The sequence below is a fragment of the Barbus barbus genome (assembly GCF_936440315.1).
Source record: "Barbus barbus genome assembly, chromosome: 35".
Taxonomy (NCBI): domain Eukaryota; kingdom Metazoa; phylum Chordata; class Actinopteri; order Cypriniformes; family Cyprinidae; genus Barbus; species Barbus barbus.
The window spans coordinates 20387951-20408376 of record NC_136763.1 but is presented as its reverse complement, the minus strand read 5'-3'; the positions used below and the strand labels follow the sequence as shown (position 1 = coordinate 20408376).

Below are 20426 nucleotides of genomic sequence, written 5' to 3'. Positions count from 1 at the left end.
TTAATATATTTCCGGTTTCTCTTCATCAGGACTGGCAGAAGTGTCTGAGGAGAAACTGTCAGCCGAGTATGCTTCGTGAAGGCAATGCAAGACATAAGCTCTCACCTCAGTGCTGTGAGCCCAGAAGATTTTCTTCTCAGAATCGAGGGTCTGTATTTTTCAGAGATTAAAACATCTTATGCTTCCTAAAAGTTTTGAGTACTCCAATGAGTTTTGACCTTCAACGTCAGACGCATCCACATGCTTTGGCCGAAAACTCTTGGATAGTGTGGTATTTGTTGAAGTTATCAAGGAAGGAGATGTCTTCCTCGTATGCGGTGGGCCGACAACAGGGGCTGTGGCGCGCTTTGTCCTTCTGTTCCCTTGTTAGCAGCCGTGAGCGCTTCATGAACGCCAGCGTCAGGTCATAGTTTTTGCGGCTAGTGGTGCACTTTCCGCTGCAGTAATGGAAGACTATAATCTCGTCACTGACGTATCCCAGCCCCAGCTGGCTGACCATCACCTCCACCTCCTGCAGCGAGCAGGGTTTGGATCGCTTTTTTGCCCGTTTAGTCCTTTTGCTCTGCTGGGCATCTCTGCGGGCTTTCCTTTCCACCAGTGTCCCAATGACCTGCTTCAGCTCGCCCTCTGTGAAGCTTTGGAACATCTTCATGACTGAGATTGAGGAAAAAAGCAGGGTTAATTATTTTCAATGTTTAGCATGGCAAAAACATTAGCATTATTTTAATTGTACATGCACACTTTTTTCAGTGGCACTGCTTCTAAAAGTACTTTTTTCATTCTTTTTTCCCATAGGGATATTAAAAAAAGTCTTTGTTAAAGTGTTATAAGCCATGAAGCAAACCAGTCAGGAGAACCGCAACATTCCGACTTCAAAATAACCTGCAACTATAGTATAAAAGTAGCCCAATTCCACAGTAAAATGATGGACTTGGCAACGACTATAGGGTCAGATTTACTGAACAGGGTAAATTAGCATTAGAGTGCAATTTCATAAAAGGATGATGGGAGGGGAAAATTCTGCGGATGATTTACTGACAAGGTGCACATTAAAGAACACAGACGCGGCATCTCATTTCCATAATGACCAGCGCAATCTACCAAGAGCAGCACAAATTACCGTCTGCTTTAAGACAGGCTTTTTTGGGCATTAAATAATGCCACAAATGTCATTGAATTGACGAGCGCAAATCTTAGTAAATTGCATTGTGTGATTCAATTAAATACTCTCCTCCCATAAATTTACAAATCGAAAGGGAAACTCCTACAAATGCATATTCAATAAGGTAAGTCGCAAAAATGTCCAAGCCTTTTCAGTGCTAATTTCCCACTGCGTGTCTTTAGTAAATCCTGACAGTAGTTTTTTCACTTCAAATGAGGGTTTTTGCCAAATATGCATATAAATAGACCAATATTTGAACTATTTTCATAGCATAGGAAGAGTCGATTACGTCATTTGAGCACATTTGGGGCAGTCGTGGCCTAATGGTTAGAGAGTCGGACTCGTGACCCAAAGGTCGCGGGTTCGAGTATCAGGTCCGGCAGGAATTGTAGGTGGAGGGAGTGAATGTACAGCGCTCTCTTCCACCCTCACTCAATACCACGACTGAGGTGAGACCCTTGAGCAAGGCACCGAACCCCCAACTGCTCCCTGGGTGCCGCAGCATTGGCTGCCCACTGGTAAGTAACCATACTTGGCCACATGTCAAATACATATGAATACCTGTTTGAAAACATTATTATTATTTTTTTCCAGTTCTAGTTGGTTACGACAGTGGCATAAATGCACAAACTTCTAAATTGAAACTTCAGGGAATATTGGTTATCAGATTTAGAATTAAATTAACATGAAATTCTGTTCACGTAAAGTTGGACATGAGCCTGATGTCTGGAAGGCCTGCATGCTAAATAGAATCTGATGATAGGTTACGCCATGAACTGCTGTCACAACACAAGAGAACATAAGGGCTTGTCATGATCTTACATTCTGATACGAGAGAGTTTCCTCCGTCAGCTGATCTGACCTTCCGTTGCCGCCCACCTGCCACAACGGTAGACGATGAATTACTTGGTGTAAATGAAGACGATGGAGGTGAAAGTGATGAGGATGAAGCTCTGTGGTGGGTCGGAGGGGGCGGGGCTCGGGAAGAGGGAGCAGTTTTAAGGACGAGCAGGGGAAGTGCAGCACCACAGAGAATCAGGCCGATGGCAGCAAACTTCCATAACTTCATCTTAGAATGAGGAGAAGCATTGGGCCCCTGCAAAACAAACCAAAGAAAAACAAGCCAGAAACATTAGATATAATTTTCATTTTGTCAGAATATACTCTACAACTGAATGGCTGTCAGTGGAGAAAGATGCTTTTGAAACTACATCAACTAGTAGTCAGAGTATTATTAGACGATCTGCTAAATATTTGCTAACACTTTATTTTGATGCTCCCTCAGAAGACATTCAACTGATTGTACGTAACTTTGCAAGTATATGTTAACTTTCTCTACTAATGCTAACACTACAGTCTGCTAAAACTCTAATGAGAGTTAGTTGACATGAAATTGCAAAGGTACTTATTGTTAGTATAAGTCTCAAATAGGCTATCAAAATAAAGTGTAACCCTGGTTATTGTCCCTATGGTCAGTTGAAAAAAATTGACCATGATAAAATCAGGCCTATAATTCAGTCCATATTAACTGAAAGCTCGACATACACAAGCCATTTCAGAGAATGAGCTGGCTAATTAATATTAGCATTTGCATATATTGCCTTTTTATTTGATGTATAAAGCTTACATAATAAAATATTGGCCATGACCATGATACATAATAAAATACATAAATTATTTATTGAATGACATACTTTTCTGCAAAACTCTGCTATTTAAGGGGGAATTAGGGTGAGCGGATCCATAGCAGCTTTGGCACTTATTGCTATGAGGTTGTTATTGTTGCAAAAAAGACATTATGAAAGTCCGCTGAAAACATATCTTCATATATCTTTGGCGTAGATACAGTATATTGAAGGTCCACATTAATTGGCAACATGTTTGAGCAAACTAATCAATGTGAAAATGTTTCTTATCCGTGGTCTCTCACAAAATTAATAAATTAGATTACCTGGTTTACATATTTAAAGAAGTCGCTGCTTGCCACTTGAAAAAAGACATTATACACTAATGCCCGTTATAGTGCCCCTTGTGGCAATGCTCAAAATATGTATTTCAATAACAGAAGAACTAAAGCTTGTGTCGCTCGAAGCTTCTTCTCGTACTTAATAGTTTATTTGGGGAAGTTGTGGCCTAATGGTTAGAGAGTTGGACTCGTAACCCAAAGGTTGTGAGTTTGAGTCGATTTCACTTTCACTGTTTTTTCTATCTTTTTAAGCAGCATTCATTCAACCATTAGTGTGAGTCTTTGCCAAAAAATGGTTGACAGGAGGAGCGGCTGAGAAGCCTGTTTGAAAACAATATTTTTTTTTTTTTGTCAATTTTGGTTTGGTGACCACAGTGAAGCACAGAAATTACAAAGTTTAAACCTGAATCAGATTTTGAACTTAAGAATTTGAAACATTTTGGTTATCAGATGAAGTTTAGCATTAAGTTTCTGCTCATTGTGATTATTTTACCACCATGTGCGAGTTTGATTTTGCTCTGATCAGATTGACTTGAGACCATAGAACAGGGATGGGCAACTTCGGTCCTGGAGGGCCACTGTCCTGCAGAGTTTAGCTCCAACCCTAATCAAACACACCTGAACCAGCTAATCAAGGTCTTCAAGATCACTAGAAAGCTACAAGCAGGTGTGTTTGATTAGGGTTGGAGCTAAACTCTGCAGGACAGTGGCCCTCCAGGACCGAAGTTGCCCATCCCTGCCATAGAAGACCTATGGCTAGATTTACTAACAGCTTGTACCAGGCAGCGCAAACCCTCTTTTGGCGAGTCAGGATTTACTAAAGATATGCAATGAAACATGAAAATGAAACAGTTTTGACACATTTAAGGAAAGCAATGATGCTTAATTCACGTACTTGGGTGGATTTTGTTCCTCAAATTCCATTTATAAAATTAATTCCATATAAAGTTAATTCCACTGAGATTCTGATTGATCAAAAGTACTTGCAATTAGATTAAATTAGATTTTAAAATATTTGTAATCAGAATACAGTTACTTTTTTATTGATTACACGATTACATATTATTCATACAGTAGCAATAAATTATTCATAGTTTACTGATTCTCCTTAACTGCTCTTTTTCATCTTTTAAATGTTCCTTTCTTATACAGCTCACCACTTATTTACACTCAGAAAATCTTCCAGTTTTGTGGACATTCAAACAATAAACAGTCATTATTCAGGTGGCCACACTGCATTCGACCACTGGATTTACAAAAATCATTTCAGGTTTAAGAAGTGTTTCAACATTGCATTTGCATTGCATTTTTGCATTGCATTTTTATTGGAATTATCACTCAGTATGTTATTTAACCATGTACAGGTGCATCTCCAAAAATTAGAATATTGTGAAAAAGTTCTCTCTTTTTTGGTAACTTATTTCAAAAAGTGAAACTTTCATATATTCTAGATTCAATATACACTGAACAAAATTGTAAACGCAACACTTTTGTTTTTGGCCTCATTTTTCATGAGCTGATTTCAAAGATCTAAGACTTTTTCTATGTACACAAAAGGCCTATTTCTCTCAAATATTGTTCACAAATCTGTCTAAATCTGTGTTAGTGAGCACTTCTCCTTTGCCGAGATAATCCATCCACCTCACAGGTGTGGCATATCAAAATGCTGATTAGACAGCATGATTATTGCACAGGTGTGCCTTAGGCTGGCCACAATAAAAGGCCACTCTAAAATGACAAACAAAGCATCAGTGAGGTGTGAAGCGATCAGCCTGTGGCTCTGCTGAGGCACTATTGAGCCTTCAGCTCCACTGGATTGTTAGATTGACTGTTTCTCATCTTAATATAAAAGTTAAAAAAATATAAATATATAATATAAAAAATAAAAGTTTTGTTTACATAATATAGGTGTGCACTGTGCATGTATTATGTGTATATATAAATACACACACATGCATGTATATATTTAAGAAACATTTTACATTTATATATTAAATATATTTATATATAATATAATTTATATGAATATAAATATATATATGTAAATACATGTAAATATTTTCAAAATATATGCTGTGTGTGTGTCTTTATATATACATAATAAATTATATACAGTACACACACACATATGTTATGTAAACAAAACTTTTATTTTGGATGTGGTTAATCATGATTACTCGTTTGACAGCACTACTTTTAGATTACTTTTGACCTAACTCGTTTATCACATTAGATTAATTAAAAAGTTGTCTGATTATATTGCCTAAAATATGTCAAGTAATGGATTAAGTTACTAACTACAATTTTTGTCATGTAATTTGGAATCCTTATTGCTTACATATTTTTCAAATGAGCACATTAACATTCACTCTTTCATTTTTTTTTTAAATTGCTTTGACTTTTTTTTTAGCTGCACTGATGATTGACGCTGATGTTTGACACAACTGTTATTCTCAAAAACGGTCCAAGGACAGCAGTCCAAGGACTGCAGCACTAACAAACGCCAAATCAATTTAAAACATCTTCGATTGTGTATTCAGAATCTTTCAGCTATGTATGAGTGGCCTCGTGCAAACTGAGTTGTTGCTCCAAAGATTTCATTCACAGATGTTTGCACAAGTGGTTTGGCCATCTGCAGCTTTTCTGCTCCTCTGTTGATCTCATTCCGGTCGCAGGTCTCTGAGCGCACAGGTGTGGATTGTCCAGCCGTGTCATGTGGCCCAAATCGACTGTATCCAGAACATACAAAAACTGCCACATACTCCCAAAGCGCTCTTGTTTAATGTTTTATTTTTCAATCTGTCTGATGGGGTTAAAATGGGAAGTTCCAAGCAAAACAGGTCGCGTTTACACTCGGGCCGCAGTGTTACGCTTATCACAAGCTTCTCCTTTGGCAACTTCACAGTACACACATGAGAAGTATATTAGTGGGTTTTCTTCAGTGATTTCCCTACATCCACACAAAGATTTATTTTCCCCTTTTTGCTCTCTTAAACACAGGTTTAATCTGCTTAATCTGTTTTTAGGATCATAGCCTTATTGCTACAGGACTAGAATCAGTACAGTGGTAGTACCAAGGTATATTACTCTGTATCAAAGTAATGATACAGAGTACATTTATATATTAAATTGTATTAAATGATTACTTTGTTGGGTACTACCATTTAACTGACACTTCAAGTAATTCAAAGAATAAAAGAACACAATTCTTCAATATGCACAGTGAGAGACAGAATAAGAACAAAATAACAACAAAAAAACGCATTTCAAAAAAAGTTATAAATTGATTTTCATTTTAAAGGCAGGGAAAGCGATTTCTGGAAGCCAATGCTGATATTTGAAATCACCAAAACAAACACGCCCCTACCCCAAAAGGGTCTCGCCCCTATTTTGATAGATCCGCCCCACATATATGTAGCCTACGCAACCCAGGCAACAACTACTTCTGTGAAACATAAGCCGCTTTTCCACCGAAACGACCTGGAATAATATGTCCCAGGAACTTTTTTCCCCCAGACCTGTTGCTGTCTGCGTTTCCATCTCTGTCTAAAGAAACGAGAAGATTAGGCAAATAGTCTGGTGATATAACTTTAGGTCTGCACGTGTTTTTTAATACCAAGTAATTACGCAAATTTCGGACTTGCATCCTCTGTAGTTTGGACTTCACGAATTAGAGTTAGAGTGTGAACTCCTGCGGACGGAACAACGCAAGTCCGGTAATTCTGCAAAGAGCAGCGTACTTGATAACGTCAGTCAGCTCGCTATCTTCCTCACTGTATTTACGGACGAAATATATCAAACAGTGCCTCTTTTCGTTTTCATTTTAACAAGTTAATAGAACAATAGAATAAAGACCAAAGATTACCTGTTAGAATTACCCAAAACGAATTATATCTTATGTTTATCCACTAGAGACATCAGAGCCAGTGGCAAATGTCAGAAGGACTAGCCGAGGTTATGCTCCTCTCTTCGGGATACATGAGCACTGAGCGCCCGGTGATCACGTGGAGCTCACGACTCCAAAATCGACGAAGCACATTTTCAAATAGGCGCTGTTTTTATAAATAAACCGCAGATTTGAGTTTTAAACAACTACATTCTTGGCTGAAATACACACGTCCAGTGTAGGCAGACTTTAGCTGTTGTCCGGTGTAGACACGGTGTTACTCCTATCGAGAAGAAACAAAGCAACATCGGCGTCCGATCGTAGGCCTTCCGCTCCTTGAGTTCTCTCCAGCGCTGGAAAGCTGATCTGATATTTACACGGGTCCTAATTCTTGCCTTATCGTTCCGCAGACGTTTTCCTCTTTTGTTTTTTATCCACCATCTCTATCTTTCTGTCTCTCGGCTCGGCTGTTCACTGAACGCTCTCTCCTCCACATCACGAGTAGACACACCCCTTACTGCTGATTGGCTACAAGTTTGTTTTGGGACTCGGCCCCGACTCAGTTTTCTAAAACGTTTTTGAAAAATTGCATACCCTGCCTTTAATGAGTCAAATAAGTATTTTACCCCTTCGCAAAACATGACTTAGTACTTGGTGGCAAAACCCTTGTTGGCAGATGTTTCTTTTAGTTGGCCACCAGGTTTGCACACATCTCAGGAGGGATTTTGTCCCACTCCTCTTTGCAGATCCTCTCCAAGTCAGTAAGGTTTCGAGGCTGACGTTTGGCAACTCGAATCTTTAGCTCCCTCCACAGATTTTCTATAGGATTAAGTTATGGAGACTGGCAGGCCACTCCAGGACCTTAATGTGCTTCTTCTTGAGCCACTCCTTTGTTGCCTTGGCCATGTGTTTTGGGTCATTGTCATGCTGGAATACCCATCCACGACACATTTTCAATGCACTGGCCCTGACGGTACATGGCCCCGTCCATCGTCCCTTTGATGTGGTGCAGTTGTCCTGTCCCCTTAGCAGAAAAACACCCCAAAGCATAATGTTTCCACCTCCATGTTTGACGGTAGGGATGGTGTTCTTTGGGGTCATAGGCAGCATTCCTCCTCCTCCAAACACATCAAGTTGAGTTGATGCCAAAGCTGGATTTTGGTCTCATCTGACCACAACACTTTCACCCAGTTCTCCTCTGAATCATTGGCAAACTTCAGACGGGCCTGTACATGTGCTTTCTTGAGCAGGGGGACCTTGCGGTGCTGCAAGATTTCAGTCCTTCACGCCGTAGTGCGTTACCAATTGTTTTCTTGGTGACTATGGTCCCAGCTGCCTTGAGATCATTGACAAGATCCTCCCGTGTAGTTCTTGGCTGATTCCTCACCGTTCTCATGATCATTGAAGCTCCACGAGGTGAGATCTTGCATGGAGCCCCAGTCCGAGGGAGATTGACAGCTATTCTGTTTCTTCCATTTGCGAATAATCGCACCAACTGTTGTCACCTTCTCACCAAGCTGCTTGGCGATGGTCTTGTAGTCCATTCCAGCCTTGTGTCGGTCTACAATCTTGTCCCTGACATCCTTGGACAGCTCTTTGGTCTTGGCCATGGTGGAGAGTTTGGAATCTGATTGATTGATTGCTTCTGTGGACAGGTGTCTTTTATACAGGTAACAAACTGAGATTAGGAGCCTTCCCTCTAAGAGAGTGCTCCTAATCTCAGCTCCTTACCTGTATAAAATACACCTGGGAGCCAGAAATATTTGACTCATTAAAATGCAAATTAATTTATAACTTTTTTGAAATACATTTTTAAATTAAATTTTGTTGTTATTCTATCTCTCACGGTTCAAATAAACCTACCATTAAAATTATAGACTGATAATTTCTTTGTCAGTGGGCAAACGTACAAAATCAGCAGGGGATAGAATAATTTTTTATTGCATTTTATTGCAGAAATTTTAGTGCATTTCTTTCCTTATCATGAAAATCACTTATAATTTGTCTTGTATTTTTTATGCATAATGTATATTTAAATCAAATTATGGTATATTGTATGTGAATTAAAAACAACAACAACTACATGCAGATGCCATGGTTATTGTCTAAAAGACATGATACTATTATAAGTAATTTATTTTGTTTACTTTACCTACTTTAAATATTAGCCAGCTGCCATTAACACACAAAGAAATTCAGTTCACAGTATGATTTGTTTTTACATGAGTTCTTATTAAATTGAGATGCTGAAATATCTATTTCTTTCTGTTATAAATGTGTCAAACCATAAATACATTTATTAATTTATTATGTATTTTTTGTTTGTCACATAAGCAGACACAGGACATGAACTCCACATGCTTGTAAGTATTTGTGCCAGTGGATGTGCCTTTGCTTTTCTTGTCTTTAAAAAACTACATTCTTACAGGAATTATAGTTATTGATTCCATTCCCTTATGATTCTGTAAGAAAAGCTGCTGGAGCAACCAAACAATTCAGCAGCTGAAATCAGGAAATGCCTTGGCCGTTCTTCCAGAGACTAAGAACTTAACCAGACCACACTCACTCAAACGCTTCAGCAGACGTTATTAGAGTGCACTGGGTAATACTACTCGCTGGTTCTGGTCCAGGAGAACATGGAAAGAGGAAGATGCATGGACCGGTACATGAGAGGGTTTTGTGTAGATGTGCCATGCTTTTCTTGCCAAAGCTGTGCTGTTTTATGCACCAAAATACCATATGGCAGTAACAGCAAAACATGCCAGAACATAAATAAAGAGTCTGTTTGAATTACAATCAACTGTTGTAGATGTACATGTACTTGTTTCATATTCTAAAAAGAGCTTAAATAACGTCTATTTTAATTTTAAAGGGATAGTTCCCACCAAAATGAAAATTCTGTCATCATTTACTCATCCTCAATTTGTTCCAAACCACTAGTTTCTTTCTGCTGTTGAATATAAAAGAAGATATTATGAATATAACCAAACAATTTCTGGTCCCCATTGACTTAGTATTTTTTTCCCCATAATATGAAAGTCTGTGGGGACCTGCAACTTTTTGGTTAAACACATTCTTCATAATATCTTCTTTTATGTTCAACAGCAGAATGTAATTCTTGCCGGTTTGAAACAACATGAGGATGAGTGAATGATGACCATTTTCATTTTTGGGTGAACTGTCTCTTTAAAATACCAAAATTGGTTAGTTTCTTTTATCTAAAATCTAGTTTCATGGATCCAGGTACAAAGCACTTTGAGTACATGAATGAATTTGTTTTGAGCTGTGCAAAGAGACGGGTCAGTCGGGAATACAGTGAACTGGATTTCCAGAAATACAGTGTGCGGCCTCTCTTTAAGTCTCATTGGCCTTTGGATGCTTATGTCAGAATACGTTGCAGCAAAAGTCAGCAAACGAAATAGCATAATAACATATACTCTAACTATTTCTGCCATATAAAGACAGTAGTCTATAGTGATTATAATTAACATAATTTAAGAACAACAGAAGTTAATAGGAGGTCTTCATAAAAAAAATATAGGCTACTAGTTAGTGTGTGCGTGTGTAAATGTGAAATTCAAATGTGAGTAATGATGATTCATAACCTCGGTTCATCTCTGTCTGGAATACAATTTCAATCCCATCATTGTTGTCAGATAGATTTTTTATGTTTTTGAAAGACGTCTCTGATGCTCACTAAAGCTGTATTTATTTGATAGAGTAAAAACAGTAATACTGTGAAATATATAAGTTACTGTTTTCTATTTGAATATATTTTTAAACGTAATTTATTGCTGTGATCAAAGCTGAATTTTCCGTCTCATTCTCCTTCAGAAATCATTCTAATATTCTGATTTGCTGCTCAAGAAACATGTACTATTAGTATTATTATTATCAATACTTATCAATATTATTATCAAGCATCCAAATACTTTTTGTAATTCAAATTTTGATCACACAAATATAATTTGTAATAAAACTTTTTTATTATGAAAGCAGAATGCAAAGTTATACATGTTGGCAATACCAGCACTAAATGGAAACAGAAAAAGTCTACAGTGGTTCAAGACTGCTTCCACTCACTGACTAAGTGAAGGACAGACTATTCTTTCAGTCTCTCGTAAACAAACCATAACTGATAACCCTCAAATGAAATTTAGAAAACCCGCCTCTTTGTTTTATTCTTAGGCATCAGACATAGTCTCCAGCCAGGATACACCCCACACAAATCACACTATTAAGCACACTGTCTCCTTATTAGGAAACAGACGATTGTTCTGAGCTCCCTTTTGGAGGCATGGCATTCTAAATGTGTATTCTTTGCAAGGGAAGTGAACTTAAGCAGATCTGTGTTTATAGAACATTCAAAAGCAAATTGTATTGTCAAGTGGGCACTCAGAAATGACAAGATGGCTACAATAGCATCCCAAGAGCCACCTTTCCTAAGAATGAGCTTCTCAGGCTTCAGAGAAAATAGAAATACCCCATCACATGTTTTGATATTCGGACTCTGTCTGCTGGATTGTTGAAGTTCTGCTGATGTCATTTCCGCTCTGTAGTCATTAGACACTCAGATATTCTATATTGTAATATCCTCAAGCTCCTATGTCTTTAATGAAATACAAAGTTTTGTCATTTCAAATCCTCATGGCGACAATAGAATGTTTAATGAAATATTTGCAAAGTATATGTTGTTTCCAAAAAATGTTATTCTTTTATTTTTTGTAATTTTTTTTTTAATTTTTGTACTTCAATTTAAGGTTATCGATTTCACTTAGTTTCAAAGACAACACTTTTAATTTGATTTAATTTAATTTAAATTATTTTTTAATCGAATATTTATATTTTATTTTATTTCAGCTTTATTTCAATTACCGGAAATGTTTTTAATAGATTTAGATTTAACAACACGGATTAATGTTGACCTAATTTTGAGATAGATTACCATTTTAATTAACATTAGAATCACCATTTTAGGGGTTTAATTTCAACTGTACATGGATGTCAATAACAAACCGTTAAAAAAAATTAAGATTTGCATCCCATTTTGGGCACAGAATTTATGAGAAACTTCAATATTTAAACAGAAAAACAGGATGTCCAGATTAAATACTTACTTACTTACTTACTTTTGTCATTTAGCAGACGCTTTTGTCCAAAGCGACTTACAAATAAGAAAAAGTAACTAAAACTAAAAAGTTACAACTCTATAAATACTATCTACCCACATATTTAAGAAAATAAAGAAATTAAATAAAATTAACACATGCATATAACAACAACATTTCAATAATAAACATATCAATGAAAAAATTAAATAAAAAGCTACTACTATCCCTTGCCGGTGTCCCTGCCCGGTGGAGTCGCACGGTAGAGTCGATGGTCTTTACACTCTTTGGTCTTCACACTAAGAGGGCTTCACACGACGACTGCCGCGACCGCTGCCGCGGTATAATAACCTTTATTATACCAATGAGCTGATTTTAAATACTCTTGTACTGAATAGTTGTACCACACTGCTTTTGTTTAAGCTTAGGAATTTTTTTAAAGCAAGTTTTATCAAAGCAAAACAAGTTGAATCAGCTCATAGAGGTATTAATGCTAATACCCCCCAGTTGAGCTGCAGAGATGTGCACTACATATACTTCACCCATAAGCAGAGGGTGTGATCCTCAGCATTACTACATCAGAGATGCTTTTATTATCGAAAAGAATAGTACACCTTTTCTGATTTATAATTTTACTACAAATCAGAGTAGTTCAAGTTTAAACAAAAAGGGTTCAGATAACCTCTTTAAAAATTATGACAGATATTTAAATTGCAGTAAATTAAAATTGTATATATTATAGATGTTAGACAATTAATTTTTTGCCTGGTTCCTTGCACAATACTATGTTCTGACCTCAATTTTGTACCATAGTGGATAATTTGTGAACTAACTCATTTTGACGTTTGCATCACATATTCATTTCCATATGTATGGATCTTCTGATATAGTAAACTTGCTCGGTAGCGCACCTGATACATCATTGCACATGCAATGTGGAGCACTTTGCTACGAGTCTGTGAAACCTGAGTCACAATAAAAAAAAAACTCAAGGGCTTGTAGAAACTAAAATGGCATGGTTACTTTTTTTATATCGTATTTGCTTTTTTTAACACTACCGGTTAAGTTTAGCATAGGTGGTACGTTACTTTTAAACACAACAGAACATTAACTTTCTAGCCCCACTCAGCAGACATTTCATTTCAGAACAGCTGCGATATGTACAACAACCATCATAATAAAACATTGCCAGATTCAAGTTAATCTGTTTCAGATAAATCTGAGCATGCTTGTAGCTTCACTTACTGGACATTTCACTTTGAAAGGGTAGTAAAATGTGCAAGAATCAACATAATATTGCAGAAATTAAACTAGGTTGTAAGTTTCAGTATGGAATGGTCAGAATATATTAAATGGTTTGTACATTTGTTTTTAAATAACCAATATGTTCTAGTTGCATCACAGCCATGAACTATGATATGCTACTTGCAGGCTTTGTTATGGGGCGGGGCAGTCTCTTTAGAAAGCATCTGATTGGACAGAAATCTGAGCAGTGCAGCATGAGTCATCAATGTATCTATTTTTTCAGAAGAGAAAGACTATAATTTATAAAGGTTTTGTTAGCAGATAACTTAAAAGCAACAAACAGTTATTTCACTTGAACAAAATACTTTATTGTAATTAAACGTCTTATGCTGAGACAACTATGTCTGTTTACAGGTTGACTACTACAAAAAAATATGCTGCTAAAAGTCATTGTGCTCAACCAGCCCAACTCTGGCAACCAATAACGTGAATTTAGGGTGGGACTATCTGTTTGTTTAACCAATAGCACGTGGAAGTGTTTGGGAAACTTTCATTGCTTTTGCAATTGCGTTTGGTGACGTTAGTAACCCAGAAATTACACACCTCACTTTTTAAATACTATGATTAGTCCATGTATAAATGAAGCATTTAGATGAATATGTTCTAGTGTATTGTTTGCTAAATGTTATTCAGGCTGATGAAGCTATACCTCCATCCTAGGTAGTGCAAGGTGAGATCCAACTCAAATGACTGTACAAAGGGTGGATGTTTCTCTTTATCTGCAGAGTCAGAGGAAGTTGAGGTGCTAAAAGCAGGACAAAATCAATCACTCTGCTGCTCTCGGCGTGTCTTCTTCTGATGTGCAGAACTGTGCTAGGTTTCCTCACATCTCTGGCATTATATTCCGTGGCCTTGTTCACCACACACAACAGTATAAAACGAACAGAAAATGAACAGATGCCTCTTAAATTAAACGTAACCACCCTGATGTTTATCAGCTATATTATGAATGGCTCAAATTCAGCTCATTGTTTATTTTTGCAGTCAGGGATAGGAGTGTAACATAAGAGCTTGGTGCTGATCGTGTTTATGAATTGCAAATGCGTGAAACATTCATGAGACATGCATGAATGAGATGTTTCATACTGCAGTCTTTAACACAATGAATCTCAGAAGCTCTCAAGAGTCTTTTAAACATTTTGAAGATGTAGAGACATTAAAAACTCTCAAAAAATCTGCAGTGCCTTTAGGTGATTGCTATCATTTGTCCACATCAATCAACTGATAAAAAGCAGCCTTCCCTGGAAGTGGGAACTATAAATTATGTGGGTTGAATTTAAAAGAATATCAAGGATTATTAAAATATTGTTTCATTTATTCAAACTTTTGTACTATAATTGAATTAGTCATAACATTTAATTATATTTTTGAAAAAATCCAGCAATTGTCAGGATTTTAGACCTTCTGGTAAAATCACTCTGGACCCCTCACACCCAGCACACTCCCTCTTTGAACTGTTACCGTCTGGTTGACGCTACAGAGCTCTGAGCACCAGAACGACCAGACACAGGAACAGTTTCTTCCCTCAGGCAATCCATCTCATGAACACTCAACAATAAACATGGAACACACAACTATAATACACTATCCATTCACCACACTCACTAAATTTATCTTTATTTTCTCATTTCTAATTTGCACATACTTGACCTGTACATACATAGTTGTCTATATTATATATTGTGTTTTTGCTGCTTTGTACATATTCTAGTTGGATATTTGTATATTATTCTTTTATTATCTGTGTCCTGTCCTGTTGCTGTCTTTCTGTTGCACTGTGGAGCTTCTGTCACTACAACAAATTCCTTGTATGTGTTAGCAGTTAATCGGTTACTTCTCCTGCATGAATGTCCGTAGATTTGTGTTGGATGTTTTGGAATGGAAATATTGATATTTGTACTTGTACACATCATATTTTTTCACTTATTTCTGCCATAAAACTAGCGAGCTAAGCCAGTAGTATTACCGACAGTGTCGTGCAGGGCCGCGTTATCCTAATGGGCAACATGGGCTCCAGCCCAGGGCCCCGAGCACAAGAGGGCCCCTGAGACAATTGTCTTTTGCGTCTTAATATAGGGTCACCAGCCATTCCGTATAATATAGAATCGTCCTGTATTTAAGGCATCATAGATGCGTTCCGTATGAAAGCTATACGGAACGCAGTTTGTCCTGTATTTGCAGGCATACCCCGTATGACCACCCAGACCATACAAATAACAAATTAATTATTTTTCCAAATCATTGTCAACGTAGCTACTCTAGGAAGGCTTTAAGACCAAGCAGAATCCTCTGCCACCTAATCGCTCGCGCTTCACAGTGAGTGGGACTCCTGTTTTGATTTCTGCAAATCAGTTTGGGCGAATACAAAGACATGATTATTGATCATAAGCACAACATCCAGCTAGAAAACATCTATTCAGATCATTATATTCAGATTCAACATCTATAATCATTATATTCAGATCGGTACTTTGGATCATCTTGAATCATTTAATTTCAATTCGAACTTCTGAGCCGGTTTGCGAAACAATTGATTCAATTCAGAACTTCAGAGCACGAATTGCCACTCATTTGATTCAGACTGGTACTTCGGAGCATCGCAAATCATTTGATTCAGATTAGAACTTCAGAGCACGGATCCTGAATCATTTCAGTCAGATCGGAATTTCAGAGTGGGTTTACAAATCTGACCTGATCTGTAATGATAGTTCACAAATCAATATTCAGATTAAAACTTCGGAGCGAACGTGGATCGCAAATCATTATATTGGAACTTCGGAGCGGGTTCGCAAATCTTTTGATTCAGAACGGATATTTGGAGAGCGGATTGCAAATTGTTTGATTTTGATCGGAACTTCGGAGCGGGTTCATGAATCATTTGACTCAGATGGGATTTCGGAGCGGGTTCACAAATCTTTTTTTCTGATTTATTTTTTATTAAACAGTAGAAAACATAGAAGGCAGCACAGTAATAAAGGCAAAACAAAAAGAAAAAAGAAAAAGTATACATAATCACAAATCCCTTTAGAAAATGAACCTTGGTTTTACTATAGTAAAAGTGTAGTAACCATGTTTTTTGTATAACCACAGTTTTACTTCAAATCCCATGGTTAAACTATGGCTAAACCGTGGTTAATTTGTGGTTGCCAAGGTTTTACTATAGTAACCATGTTTGTTTTTTTGTGTAAAACTGTAGTTTCCAAAGTCATAACAGAATTTGAATTTATAGAATTTTGTAGAGACGCTATTATATGTCCCCACCAATATCAGCTACTACATTACATTTATCAGACGCTTTAGCGACTTATATTGCATTCAAGTTACAGTTTTTACATTTTATCAGCTCTTGCTTTCTGGGAATCGAACCCATGACCTTGGCGTTGCTAGCGCCATGCTCTACTATTTGAGCTACAGGAAAGCTATTATGCCGTTATGTCCCCACCAATGCAAAAATCAAACTTACACCCTTGCTATTCTAGCACATTTTTTAAGAACTATAGATGCTATTCTATATTACTATTCTTATTATTTTAGCATATCAATTTCATATTTTTATTATAGCCTATCTTTTTAATATCAAATCTTACTATTTTGAATGAATTGGTTGAATCAAAGATGGATTTTGTTGATAATTATTTGATTTGGTTTATTCGAATTGCGTTTACATTTCTGTCACTAGATTATTTTTCAGTTTTTATTCTGGCACTAACTCCTTCACGGAAATGTCCTCCTTTTTGTTGTTAAAGAAATAGCCACCCTTGTTTGAAAGAGCTTGTAATTTTGTAGTTGTTCAGTGTTCTGAAGGGACGTCCATTCAGGTGAAGCTGTGTTTCCTTTGGCAGACCGTCATAAACATATCTTTGCAGATTTTGTAGTGATGTATAAGCTGTGTTGAAGTACTAAATGACTCAGTTGGGCTTTTCTATGAACGATTAATGGAATGGGTCCTGAATTGAAACCACAGGAGTGCACACACAATTACATGGTTCACTATCTGTGCAAACTGAGGTTCACACAGCTGTGCAATACCATTGTCAGTCCAAATACGGATCTGTTCAGGCGAAGTTTGGTTAGTTTCAAGACTGACGATTGCATTTTATAACTGAAAATACATTTTCTGGAGTTAGAACAGTTTTTTTGACATGTCGTGAGTTCACAAATGTTATGTCAGCTTCAAGTTATGAAAAATGGGAGAACATAAGATTTTGTGTGGATGAAGCTTGAATGATGAACTGAAAAGAATAAGAGTAACCACATATCTGGAAGGATGAAGCAGCGGGGTTGCCTGAAATAGTGGAGCAGAAACAATATAATGTATAATTTCCTATTATTATCTGTCAGTAGGGTTACAAGTATTACTTAAATTGAGAATTATACCTTTTCGAAAATTCTTGTGCTATGTGAACAGAGCCTAAGATATTGAAATTCCTAAGAGAAGACCATCAGATCTTAACAAAGCTGCAGTAACACAACAAAAAACAGAGGAAATCCACTGAAAACATCCTTTCATAAGTAGATGCATTACATTACCATGTCCAAATTGGGATTTGTCACATCTGTCCACTTGAGACAAGTCTTAATACCAGGTGTAAAGAGGAACTGAGAGATGGGTTAGAGGGGCTGCTTTGACTTTTGCCATTCAGTGCATAGTGCATAGGGCTTTTAGAAAGAACAAAACATGTTAGTGCTTTTGTGAAAGGACAAGTTGTGCCTGATGTAAATGCAGCGGCAGCTGATGATGATTCTGGGATATTCATGTCTGTGTGCACTTTAGTAGGAATGATGCAGATGACAAGACCTCAATCCGTCACTTTCTCTTTCGTTTGGCATCTTCTGATGGCAAAAGAAACTCAAATAAACCTGTCTGTAAGTGGCTCTTGCCAACACCGAATGCACATTCATATAAATAAGATGAAATTAATAGAGATACGTTAAAGGCATCATTGTGGAAAATGTGTAAGGCATCCAATATGTTTATTATATTGATTATTTCTATATCATTATACATAAAGAAGGATTATTTTAGCTAACTAAAAATAGTAAAAGAAATCACATTAATTACTTAATTGCTTAAAATAATGAAAATAAATGTAAACTGAAATAAAATATATAAAAAAAGAAACTTATTTTATTTTAATTTATAATTAATTTCCAAGACAACATTTCTCATTTTCATTATTAATTAAAAATTAATCAAATTAAAGTATATATAGAAACATTTTTAAACATCAAAAATTAATAGAGGTGACAAAAACATAATATAATTATTAAACTTGAACTAAAATTCACATGAAAGCAGAACATTTAAAAATAAAATCTAATTTAAAATATTAACAAAAACTAAAAACTTAAGAGTGCTTTCTTGTATTCTGTCTGTTTTTTTAGTCCGTCTGCGTCGCTTTTGTTGTTTTTTTCAGTTTCTTACACCATGAGCACTTGGTCTTTTAAGATGCTCTGACATGTTAAGCATCAATAATGAAAAACATTATGAAGCCCCTTTGCACTCCATCAAAAGTGTTTTTTGGTAACACTTTTTTTTTTTTTTTTTTTTTACAGAGTCCTTGTTATACGTTACATGTCCTCACTGCAGTAACAGTAAATAATGCATAAGTACATGCAACTAGCCTTTTCCTAACCCTAACCCTATAGTAAGTACATGCTACTAAATGTAAAGTTCCACTGTAACAAAGGCACCCTAACATAAAGAGTAACTGTTGTTATTTAGCATGCTTTTTAAACTGTACTAAACAAACATGTTACAGCCTTGCTGCACACACCTCATTGCATTTGTTTGCAAGATTTTTGCCCATTACAAGGTACTCAGCTCTTAAACTGTAGTTAAGCTGCGAGAGTAGGATGTGTTCTTACCTTCTGCCCGGCTTATCCAGACTCCACAGTGCGTCTGTTCAGCTGACCTCTGGGTAAAAATGGCATTGATCAATATTCCAACCCTTTCTCTTTAGGAGAGTAAAGGAGTGCTGTAGTTTCTGTTTATGCAAAATCAGAGGCTCGTCCAGGATACGCACTGCATTTCTCAGTTACAGGATCCTCCAGAAATCCAGGGATGCCAAAGGTGTAAAAATGTCCAAATATCCTCATATTGCATTAAACTCTGAAGACTTTTGGCCAAAACAGGAAAAAAAGGAAGAAAATGTCCTCGCAATCTGCACTGTTAAAGTAACCAGCCTCAAAAAATGAGTGTGGAAAAAATAAATATAGAAGAATGTCCTCTCAGTTTGTACTGTGATGAGCAACCAGCTTCAAATAACGAGCGCTGCGAATAGAAACCCATTAGCTGTTCTCCCAGCGAGCATTACACTTTCACACAAAAACAAGTAATTAAAGGATATGCCAACCATCTGTCACTCAAAACACCTGCAAACTATCACTCATGAAAATACATATATATATACATATATATATATATTTGGAAGCACTTGTTCACATAAGCAGCTGTTCATGTGCAGTTCTTTAAATGTTTACTGCGCAGGTTCTTTTCTTACATTCTTTATATACACAACTCCGAAAGAAGTAATCACTCGGAAAACAGCTTCAAACAGATGTTTATCCAACAGATTCCTCTGTAATGATTCATAAAAGTGAGGAAAAGCTGACTGCAAGTCCCTACAGAAGCCAAAATCCCATCATGCTCTCTCGGAGAGGAGCGCACGCATGTTGCCACGAACCGTCCTTCTTCGCCAACACCTCTCCTCAAACACGTCCCCAATCCGAATCCTGCCGCTCTTCAGAGTTGAGTCTTCAAGTACGTGATGTGGGCCCCACTCTTCATTACGGATAGAGATTACGGTCCCAGAGTCAGGTGCCTGTCTGACGTGTCCCGTCCACTCCGGAGGATTACTGCTACCTGGTGCGCCACGCAATGAAGCAGCCCTGACAACTGAACTGAATTAAACAGTGTTAATTTCCACTCCACAAGAGGAGAGTGTCTGACGGCGAGAGCAGCACTGTGGCGTTGGAGTTTGCTGTGCTGCTGGAGAG

The 20426-nt window shown here is 37.0% G+C and overlaps 1 protein-coding gene across 1 annotated transcript; it reads right to left on the bottom strand.

Annotated features, from left to right (window-relative positions):
- Positions 1–226: 226 nt before the first annotated feature.
- On the bottom strand, positions 227–2264 carry LOC306855367 (uncharacterized protein; the record flags this gene model as incomplete). Its single annotated transcript, XM_079394027.1, has 2 exons — positions 1985–2264; positions 227–654 (listed from the first exon to the last, which is right to left on the bottom strand). Exons 1-2 carry the CDS (start codon positions 2229–2231, stop codon positions 227–229), a joined length of 675 nt encoding a protein of 224 aa, XP_079250153.1. The 5' UTR covers positions 2232–2264.
- Between the last annotated feature and the right edge of the window lie 18162 nt (positions 2265–20426).